The sequence below is a fragment of the Triticum dicoccoides genome, chromosome 7B, assembly GCF_002162155.2.
Source record: "Triticum dicoccoides isolate Atlit2015 ecotype Zavitan chromosome 7B, WEW_v2.0, whole genome shotgun sequence".
Taxonomy (NCBI): Eukaryota; Viridiplantae; Streptophyta; class Magnoliopsida; order Poales; family Poaceae; genus Triticum; species Triticum dicoccoides.
Window position 1 is genome coordinate 582,764,998 of NC_041393.1, and position 11,485 is coordinate 582,776,482.

The 11,485-nt window shown below is 39.6% G+C and overlaps 1 protein-coding gene across 3 annotated transcripts; it reads left to right on the forward strand.

Annotated features, from left to right (window-relative positions):
* The first annotated feature begins 1,098 nt into the window (after positions 1 to 1,098).
* On the forward strand, positions 1,099 to 5,140 carry LOC119340375 (junction-mediating and -regulatory protein-like). 3 transcript variants are annotated; one of them, XM_037612286.1, is made up of 4 exons: positions 1,099 to 1,649; positions 1,934 to 2,005; positions 2,121 to 2,286; positions 4,113 to 5,140. In XM_037612286.1, the coding sequence occupies exons 1-4, from the start codon at positions 1,179 to 1,181 to the stop codon at positions 4,421 to 4,423; spliced, it is 1,020 nt and encodes a 339-aa protein (XP_037468183.1). In that variant the 5' UTR covers positions 1,099 to 1,178; the 3' UTR covers positions 4,424 to 5,140. The 3 variants fall into 3 exon arrangements, with proteins under 3 accessions (XP_037468183.1, XP_037468185.1, XP_037468184.1); XM_037612287.1 differs by having other exon boundaries at positions 1,104 to 1,649; positions 2,116 to 2,286; XM_037612288.1 differs by lacking the exon at positions 2,121 to 2,286.
* Positions 5,141 to 11,485: the final 6,345 nt, after the last annotated feature.

Sequence of the window (11,485 nt, forward strand, 5' to 3'; positions counted from 1 at the left end):
ATTGTAATCGTGGCTGTGGTGTTTGTTTTCCAACATAATAGTATACTCGCTAACTTTATACCAAAAAGAAGAGATAATTTCCTGTGTAATACCAACAATTATTAGTATATTATTGAATATATCATATATGTTTGTCAAACAAAAGCGATATATACATGTATAATCGGATCAGATAGTGCATATCCAGTCCAATATTCCATGAACTTAAGTATTAGTAGACCACGGGATGAATTGTATAATTAAAACAAATTTACTACACATCAGCTATTACTTATATTGGTATAGAGAACACATGTGAAGCTTTATAACCTATCTTTTTGAATTGGCTTTCGTAATTGTTCTGTAGTATTCTATTTAGTAACATCTAAGTCTTTCCAATTATGGCTAATCAAGTTTTGACTTTGAAGCATGTCCAAATGATATTATAGTCCTCATAGCTAAAAAATAATTAATGATCAGATTTGATACACACAAGCAAAATTTCACATAATACAGGATAACAAATGATTTATTAACTATCCGTAATAGTGAGATCATCTCAGTCAAACTCGTAACACAATGAGTCGAATTGGAAGTTCAATATATAATCAAGATAATCAGTAAAACTATGAATAAAAATGTATGAAACACAAAACATAAAAATTACGTATATGGATGTTACTTCCCATAGTTTTTGACAATCTTTGTCATATCATGTTCGTATATTCCAAGGTTGCCATCCTGTTTTAACGGTCCGCTAACAAAAGGATTCTCAAAATATACTTTACTATCATTCTGACATGTACTTGGTCTTGTATACAAAGTTTGACCAAATTTACATATTGGGAAAAATATTAACATCGTCTATAATTCTCAAGTTATATAGTATGAAAATTAATTTCATGATGCATCTAATGAAATTAAATTTTATCTAATATAAACATATGCATTTTGTAATGTAAATGTTGATTTTTTTCCCTATAAAGTTGATCAAAATTTCCAAAGTTTGACTTCACACAAATTTTATATGGACACTAAAAGGAAACCGAAGGAGTACCAATGATGAGAATAAATGATGTTTAAAAAACAATCGAACCTAGCGGAGAACCTGTCCGGCCGCAGATCACCAGAGTGTATCTTCGTGAACACCCGCCGCAAGTTGGAGTGATGTGTTCTTCACATCATTCAAAGCGGTCGCCATGGACGAGAAGTCGAGACCCTTCCGGCGGCCGGTATGGACCAGAGGTCGTTGTTGGACGAGGGCACCAGGAGTTACGTATCTGATATTTTCTTTTCTTTGTACGTATCTGATCCTGGAGCAATGGAAACGTAAAGCGAAGGAGCCGGATTGGGCAGCTGGGATCGGAAACAGAGCGGAGTTGCGTGCTTTAAGATTGGAGTTGGAATGGACCCGGTCTCAGAATTATTTTTTCCCATCTTCTCCGCCTCCGCCTTCGCCTCCTCCTCCTCCTCCACCTCCGCCGATGGCAGCCGCCACTCCAAGCAAAAGCAACAAGGACGTCATGGCCTTCGACTATGCCAAAATGCTCATTCCGATCTCGCCTTCTGCTATCAGGGCTACGTTGGACTACGACATCAGTGCTATCTGCAAGATTTTGATGGCTAATGATGGCCGTTCGGTCGCGGAACGAATGGATTACTTGTCGAAGGTGAGCTGTCCTTATTTTGGATCGGCTGAAAACAATTCATAGATCCCACGATCGGAAATATCTATCGTTATTATTGTTCAATTTCGGGTTCTCACAATCGAGAAGATGGGGATGGTGAGGGGAATAGATATTATGATGACTGAAACGTTTATTATTGTTTTCGGTCATTTGAACTGCACTAGGATCCTAGTTCGATTCTCTTTTTTTTTTCAGTTTGTGCTCTTACTCTCCCTGAACAATATCAACCATCAATGTTTTGAGATGCCACCCTTTTTTCTGCCCAGAATTTTGCTTCATTCAAGAAGCCTGAAGCTCTGGTACCTGTGGACGACCTGGAGGATGAGGACGATGAGGAGGTAAGATTTTAGTCCAATCTAATGCTACTGTATGTTTTTTTCCTGGCTAAAGTAATTAGATTGCACCCGCAAAAAAAAAGTAACTAGATTGATTTTACTTTTGTCTGCAGTTTAGTCACTTCTACTGCTCCTTCCCTTGCCCCCTATGCAAAAAAGTTCAAGAATCTGTGCCCCACCTACTGTTCCAATGCCGCTACACGGTTCGAGTTTGGGGAATTATCAAGTCTTGGCTTGGCTTGGTGGCCGATATGCACTCTTCTGCTTGGATGGCTATCCATTCGGTAAAGGCCTGGTGGAACCTTGTTGATTCCAATATGTCGCAATCTTGACGGCCGATGATGTCCCTCATTATGCTTATCTCGTGGGAAATTTGGAACGAGAGAAACGCATGTGTGTTCCGTAACACCGCGGTGCCGGTAGGGGTTCTTGTTGCTAGAATCAAAGATGTATCCAAGCTACGGTGTCTTGCAGGGGCAAAGTATTTGAGTAATGTAGTGCCGCGAGAGTAATGTGTTGTAATTCGGCTTTTTGGTCAAAACCTCTAAACTTTCTTCTTAATCAATGAAAATGGCAAATCTTTTGCCCAGTTTCAAAAAAGAAATAGTGTAAAAAGTTGTCTTACATTTTGGAACGGAGGGAGTACTAATTTGTAAACCACTAACCTGTGGATGACTGATGAAAAGAAACCTGGTAGTGGTGTGGAACTGCAAGCCCAGGACAAGGAGGACGGCTTGAGATGATAACACTCTTTATTTCAATCTAGATGCTATAATACCAGATTTTTTGCCATCTGAATTCACTAGATAAATTTTATTTCTGTCTGCCTTTAATCATTTTCTCCTACAAATTTGCGTACCTCTAATCAGTTGATGGATGATGAAAAGACATCTGCTAGTTATGCTGAACTGCAAGTCCCTAGTGAAGGTGAACAAGAATGCAAGAAGATTATCAGCAAGCTTTGAGTGCCAGGGAGAAGAAACTGAGGCCGGACAAAGGAACTCCCTTTAGTCGGTAGTGATTTTTGTGTAAACACATGCATGCTCGTTATTGCGAAGAAATTAACTCTTGGATCTAATTTTGTAGTTCAAAATGTGTTTTGCATATACTTGGATTCAAGTAGTAAAAAATGAATAAATTTGCCGCCTAATTCATTAGCTCGTTCAGTGAGACAAATTATAGTATCAATGACTATTTTTTATTTGATCTCAGCAGCATGGCATGAATTCAAGGTCATGATTATGTAGCTATAAACATTACGGGCAAAATGAGTTTCAGTCGATAAAATTGGAGTCGTGTTCCAAACAATTGAAACACTGGCAATCAGATTATAACCATATACTGGATACAGATTATTACCTGCTGCTTGTTTCTTCTAATTACTAGCGAAACAGGTATTGCCAATGTATGAAGTAGGATTGTATAAGCATTGGAAACAAATCCTGTAATTCTGTTACATTTAACACGATGAAACATGTAGATCATATTCTGCTTTATTTTCTCATGTCCTGATTACATAACTTGAGCTTGAACACTTGGGAGTTACTCCCTCCGTTCCGTAATATAAGAGTATTTTTGATATTTACAGAGTGTGATGACAGTCTTAGGGAAACATATAGAATAACTAATAAAATATCTTTGTTGCTTAGGCCATTTAAGTTGAATGGATTTATTTTGAACTTTCATTTATCAAATTTCTCAATGCTGCAAACCATCTCCCAGCTAGGACGTGACAGAATGGATGGTTTTGTACATTGAACATGCCGACATGACTGTAAACTTGGTGTGAGTTCAACAAAGGAATGATTAAGTCATGTTCCAAATTATAGAATTTCGAATATATGCTTAAATGAGTCCCTTTTCTTTTAAATATGGATAAATACACATTATCATTAAAAGTCTATGCACAACTCATTACCCTTAGCGTATGATCTGTGCACACTGTTTTGTATTATTCTGTTTCGACAATTTTACTTAAGTGTCCATGCTTTTGTGTCTTCCCTGTTATTGTCCATGGCCACTCATAGTTTTCACATGTCTTCTTTTCAATTATCTTGGTTGAACCGGGTCATCAAACTGATTCTTGCGGAGTTGTTTGGTGTTTTGACAGGATCTTTTGATAGGAGAGGCCACAAGAGGGGGGCAACAAAACTGTTGGTTGTGATCATGGCTTCAGTATCGGGTGTTATGATATTCAACATGAGCTATCGTAGGCCTTCTGTTATGTGCAATTTTTATGATTGTGTCCTAAAAACACATCTCTGTTTCTCATTCAAGTCAAAGCGAATAAAACAAGTTTCATGCATTTCATGTCTACAACTTCTATATAAAAAACATTTGGGTACCTGGCTAAAAGAAATTGACATTGCCTCAGTCTCCTCTCTTGCTGCTAGCTGCGAACCTGAAGAAGAGAGATATTAATGGTATCTGTGCCAAGTATAACTGGTATCCTACGAGGGATAAAACTTTTTTTATTGAAGGGTGCAGCAGCGAGTGTTGGTCTATTTGGCTGAGCATGAGTTATAAGTCGGTGTGTCAAATCAGAGGATGAAGCCGGATGTTATCTAAAAAATGCTGGCTAGGTAAGTTATTTGTGTGTTTTGGTCATGTTATGCACAAGTTCAACAAAGAGTCAATTGCATCACTGGTGCTAGAACTTGGCGTGAATGATCACTTTAGTGCTACAAGTTGTGGTGTACATTGAAGTGGTGTAAAAACTTGGCTTTGTGGTGCAAATACGGTGCAAAACTCGTTTTTATACATCCTTGGCGCTGACTTGGCGTGCCAGCAGGCATGGGCCCACTGTCAGTGACCTTACGATGGGGACATGTTGTGTGGCCTACTCTTTTTGCCAAAAAGAAATCAGTTTTTTTTATTTTTTGGTACAAAATAATACTAGGATCTGTAAGCTATACATTCTATAGATTAACAACGTAAATTATTATTTTTAAATACAAATGAAGAAGGTGCGACCCAATTGGCGATTAACCACCAGGCCTGATGACATTTAGTGCTCTACAAGAATAAATATTTTGGGAGTGACTTATAAACAGGCGACTGATTTTAAATTGGTGTCAGGTCGTTTTTTATTCCACTCAATGATTGTCACGTGTCTAAGTATATACTCTGTCTAGAAACTCATTAGTGCACAAAAACGTCTGTTTTCTTTCCTGCTTCAGGTCGAAAATCTGCCGAAGCCTCTTGGGCTCCTTCTAGTTTACGTAAAAGGAACCTGCCCCTGAAACGGGCCGCCTAGCAGACCCGTTAATGCAAAAGCGCTAAGGCTGACTAACAAAAGGAACCCACGCTGCCCTCCCTTCCCTGAAATTTTCATTTATATATACATGCTGCATTTATGTGATGATCACCTTACATGTGAATCATTTATACATAAGGAAAATGTACTAGAGTTAGATAAGGCTTGTGTCCCTGTTGTTCCACTTGGCAGAGAAGAACTCAATAAAAACATGATCACCTTCCTGCATAAAAAACTGATAATCGATTAATCACTGAATATACATTTAAAAAACGTGATCACCTTCCGGCATAAAAAAACTGATAATCGATTGATCACTGAATATATATTTAATCGCTGAAGAGAACTATATTTAAAGACTGAAGAAACACTAGAGTGAACTGAAGATACTCATAATAATATCATATGATTGAATGAACAACTGAACAATGATGCATGCTCTCTGAACATTGACTGAGTCAACTCTCTGAACATTGGCTGATACTACTAATGAACATGATACATAATTTAGACTAGCAGAAGATGTGACGATGATTTGAGCAATTACTAAAACTGAAATACTGAAATTGAAGAGAACACTCAGTATTCAACTAAATGAAACATCAATGAAATGAGAACCAAAGATTTTGGAAGCTCCATTTCAGAGTGACTGAAAAATGAACAAATGGAAGCTAAAAGACTGAAAATAAAGAAAAGACCCAAAACTGACCAACAATGAAGAAGCACAGTGATAACTGAAAAATAACTGTCTGAAAAATGATATATGACTAAAATCTCAGGACTATAACACTAAACCTAAAATGACACTGAACCTAAAATACAGAAATCTAAAACTAAAATAACTATGGATCAAGAACTATATATACTTAAATAACAACAAGCAACACTACACTGAAATCGTACTCAAGAATGCACAATGAATCTGAAACAGATGAATGATAGAAAGAAAAAATAATACTGACGAACACACACTGAATATGACTTGAAGAACTTGATTACTGAATCCGAAGCAGAAAACTGATGGAAAATAGAGGACTGATAGAAAGAATACCAAGAAGACTGAGAAGAATACCAAGAGGACTAAGGAATAAAGATAACTAATGACTGAAAACTAAGAAAGAAGAAGCATAGAATTAAGAGTGAGAGAATGTAAGACAAGGTGAAACACATAACTGAAAGACAAAATAACACTGAATAAGACTGAAGATAAACTAAAGAACTAGCTGAAAGATTGACCCAAACATACGACATTTGAAAGAATGCACGTGAATACACCCAAGAATGAAGACATAATGTGAGCTAAGATAACTCTCTAGTTATCGGACAAGATAAAAGAACATGTGGTCATTCAGAAAGCCTTTTCAAAAAAGGATCCGGACACTGGACATCAAACATACTGGTGCTGTTATGGAGTAACTCATAACTGAAGGAGTGTCTTAACATCTATTCATTCAGTTTCAGAGGTGGCAAAAAAAGAAAAAATACAGACGACTGAATATGAAATTTGACGCTGCCAAGGGATATTTTAAGCTAACAATCATCTGGGGGAGAAAATATTTTGCATTTCAAGGACAAGTCTGCTGTTCCTGCAAACTCATCGATGCACATGACAAAAAGACGAGCGAGTTGTTCGTTCAGGTTCAGATAACCAAACAGACTTACATACTGAATTACAAGAAAAAAACATTAAAAAAAGACAAGTGTATAAGGAAGAAAACATCGATCCAAAAGCACATGTATGAGCACAGATAACTAAACTTTCCACTTCCCACTTATGCAGACTAAAAGAGGGTAACTGGAAGAAATTCCATCAGTGTACACTAGTTTCAGAACAATCTACTGCCTGGTTAGTTGGTGCATAACACTACATTCAGATGATCCCCAAGCCATTCTCTACGTAATCACTCAACTCTCTGAAAACAAATCACATCCATTACTAACTAAAAGCCATCAAAAATCAAGCTGACAACAAAAGTGGCACCCTACAATTTCTCCACATTAGTACTCCTGCAGAAGAAAAAAACGCATACATTCAGTTACCTATCCTCTGACCATCTACAGACATTCCTTGGGCTTCTAAAAAATCTTATAGGGTAACACACTATATGTGGAAAATTCAATCAGACCGAAAATGAGGTGTAAATCCAGAACAAAAGAGTACTACATTCAAGACAAAGTTAAGGCCTACTTAGTGAAAGAAAATTGGGGGACACACATATACAGGTGCCTGCAGCAAATTCAGGGGCGTTCTCTGATGAACCACTCAAAAACTCCTCCAGGATTGAAGACATTCATGGGCGTTTCTTTCTACCACACACTTTCCTGGCCGAAACTACAAAACAACTAAACCACCTCCTGCTATGGAGGTCTGTGAGCGGTGACAATCACGACGAGCTGAAAATTCAGAGGGCATAGACATATAGAACAGAAAAAAGAGCAGCGGGGAGGAGCGTGATACCTTGCGCCCCGACGGCGCCGACGACTACCGTCGCACCCACCGACTGAAGCTTGCTGGTGGCGAACATGGCGGCGCAGCTCCGCCGAGCTCCTCTCCAAACCGACATCTGACCTGCGTGCAGCCGGCCCTGTGGAGCACGCCTCCTGCTTACAAGCTCTCCACGCGGAGGACTCGGCGCGCGCCATCTCCGTTGCTAAACACCGGCGAGGACGCCCCCGCCTCCGCCCTCGCCTTCCCTCCGCCGTCTCCGCCCCGCCTCGGCCCAACCCCACCAATCCCCTCCTCAGATACAACAAAGGCCGCCGCCCCACAGACTGAATAGAAAATTCAAAAACACCTGGCGCTTCGCGGATCGAATAACGTAACCCATAGACCCGCAAACCCGAAAGCCCAACAACACAGAAAAAGGTCCGCCACGTACCCACATCCAACTGAGGACAAACGAAAATCGCTAAGATTGGTGCGAATCGGACGGACTAAAAAACGACCTGAGACGAATTTGTTTTCAGACGACTGAAAAATAGTAAAAATGAATATTTTTTGTACCAGTTTGGCCTAACAGCATAAATTAGAACTCTAAACTTGAATGAAAAAGGTCCAGCAGTCAAACCAGCGACCTCCTATCCCGATAGTGCAAACCAACACCCGACGAAGATTGTTTCTTATACATAGGCTAATTTTGCTCAAAACAAAATGTACATAGGCTAATGGTTTTTCTATATTGAGGCCGCATTTCTATTCTTCAGAAAATATAATACTTTATTTATAAATGTGCACATGATTTTTCATGAAGCATAAATATTTTGTTTCCTAAAAGTACATAATTTTTTTCCAAAACATGATTTTTTTTATAAATTGCATTAATAGTTTATTAAAAACGTTAATTCAAATTATACAAACATTTATTTAAATATATTTATTTAAGGTAAAATATATTTAATTAATGTTCGTAAAATTTTAAAAATATTAATGTATTTATGTAAAGGTTAAATATATTGAAAACAATAATAATTAGTTGTCCCAGGAACAAGAATACTAATAAAGATAAAGATCGTACCCGAGGTTACCCGTGGCATTTTTAATAAAATATTGACGTTTTAAAACTAAATTAATATTTTTAAAATTATATGAACATTTCTCTATATATATGTACATAAGTATTTGTATACTTTCATATATTTGTGTTTTTAATAAAATATTCATGCAGCATATATATAAACATTTTCACATTTTCAAAAATGTTTATGAACTTTATGAAACAAAATACTTATGATTTACGAAAAGGCATGTGCAACACTTACAAGTCAAAAAATATATTGTTTATATAAATTTTGGCGGCTCTGGTAGTTAATCTCGAATTCGTGAGATCTACGGGTCCCTGGTTGGAGCCCCCTGGGTACCTTTTTCATTTGATGAGTTAATTTTTTTTAATTTGCGCTGTTAGCAAAAGATATAGAAAGCACCTATCCCACTTGTGCTCGTAATGTCACATTGGCCGTTTTGATTACGTGCGCGTGCATGTTACCTTTCTAGGTTTGAAGCCCTGTGGTCATTATTTTTTCTCAATGCGATTTGTGTTGTTTCTGACATGTGGACCTCCCATGTGCGAAAAATAAAGTTGAGACTTTTTTTTACCAAAAGAGCAGGTCAAACGTCCTATCCTTCCGGTCACTGACAGCGGCCCCATGCCACGCTGGCATGCCCGTCAGCGCGTGGACGTATATAAATGAGTTTCGCACTGTATTTGCACTGTGAAGCCAAGTTTTTGCACCATTTTAATGTACACCACAACTTATAACACCAAAGTGATCATTCATGTCAAGTTCTAGCACTAACGGTGTAATTGACTCTTCAACAAATGGAGATAATGACGGTAGCTATGCTGCAGCTCCCAAATGTTGACAACCTTGAAATTGTTGCTTGCTTTGTTTGAAAACGAAAAAGATATTGGCGACAGGCAGCAACTTGATCCGAATGGCCTCTACATGTTTACCACATATATAGCTGTTGCCTGATACCCGTGCAAGATCAAACTCATTCTTGCACCATTACTGTTTTTTTTAGACAAACAGGAAAGCTCCCCGGCTCCATTCATTGGATTGCACCATTACTGTCTCCTTGGCTAGGCGACACTACACCACGTTCTACAACAGCATCCCATTGGTATAATGTGTGTGTTTTTTCCTGCCTCTGTACACCCTTCTAGCTCCTCAAAAGGGCCTTCATATTCATGCAAGGACACTGAAGCTAGTACAAGGTCCTTAACAGTTGATAGAAATTGTAAGATCACCGAGGAGATGATGCAAGAGATGGATCAGAATGCTTACCGTACATGGGAATGAATACGATTGAAGAAGACATCACTCCCCATGTGTGGCTCCCTCAGGCCTAAACGTGGACCGAAAGTGGGCTGCAATTTAATTGCGCCAATAGGGTCTTGAACTCAGGACCTTTTAGCTCTGATACCATGTAGAAGTACATGCTCTAACCAATGCAACCAAAAGACCGATCTGATGAAAGAGACTAGGCAGCACATTATACGTCAACAAGATGTACATCCGTTATGTGATGATGCTTCACATGCCTGGAAGGATATTTCCAGTAAATATCTTGTTCAACAAAATGTCATGTGACGACTATGTGGAACCGATAAAAAAAAACCGCCCCCTTGTCGCCATAGTGAGCTGCCGCCACCCTTCCTCCTCCCCTCCTCGCCGTTGCCGGCACACGCCGCTGGGCGAAGCCCGCGGCGTCGGCGGTGGTGGGGTGGCTCATTCCTCTCGTGGGATATTCCGGTGGCACGACCCATTCTGGGTTGAAAACGACTTTCTCTGCTCCCGTGTTCAAGAAGACAAGGCGGTGGCGGTTTCTTGAAGATGGGAATAAGGTCCTCCCTGCCTGGCCCCCGTCCTGGCGACGCTTCTCATCGTCAGAGGGCGTGTCAAGGTGTGTTTCCGGCGGATCTCGTGAGATCCGGTTGGCGTTTGTCTTTGGTGGATCCGTTTGGATCCGGTCTTCGTTCGTCAATATATGTGTGTCTACAGGTTGTATCCTTCCGTTCTACGCTTCTCTTCATCAGCGACGGTTGCTGTTCTGGTCCTATGGGGGCTTAGCACGACAACTTCCCGACTGTCTGTCGCAACAACGTTTGCCTAACTCCGACGAGGGAGGGGTGATGACAGCGACGTCATTTGGCTTGCTCCAGTGCTTATAGTCGTCGCTAGGTGGTCTACGGATCTGGATGTAATTTTTACTTGGTGTTTTTGTACTAACTTACTGTTGATGAACAGATTGGAGGTTTTATGGCAAAAAAGATATTCCGATGGCATGGGATGGCTTGGGTCTGCGAGGGCGTCGGTTTTGGCATGGTTCGTGGTGGCATGGTCACGGGCTTCTGTGGTGAACCTGCGCATCTGAGGTGGCGGCGAGGCGGCCTTAGGCCAACTTCAACGCATGACCGCAAATGGATGCCCGTTTTGTCCGGATTCTTCTATTTGCATCAGCAAAACAGACATGAGTGTCCAGATGCGGCCGTCCTAACCGGCTGCCGCATCTCAAAAATTTGTCTACATTCAGACTTCAAATTTAAACCAAAAAGACATTTTAAAATAATTTAAAATGATATATAATACGCAATAACTTAAACATCCGCAAAGACTCACGACCGAACATTGAAAATAAACATCAAATTGAGAAAACATAAAACTAAAGAAGCCATAGATCGGGTCATCCGTCGTCGTCGTGCTACCGCCTTCAGTGGCCGCCATCC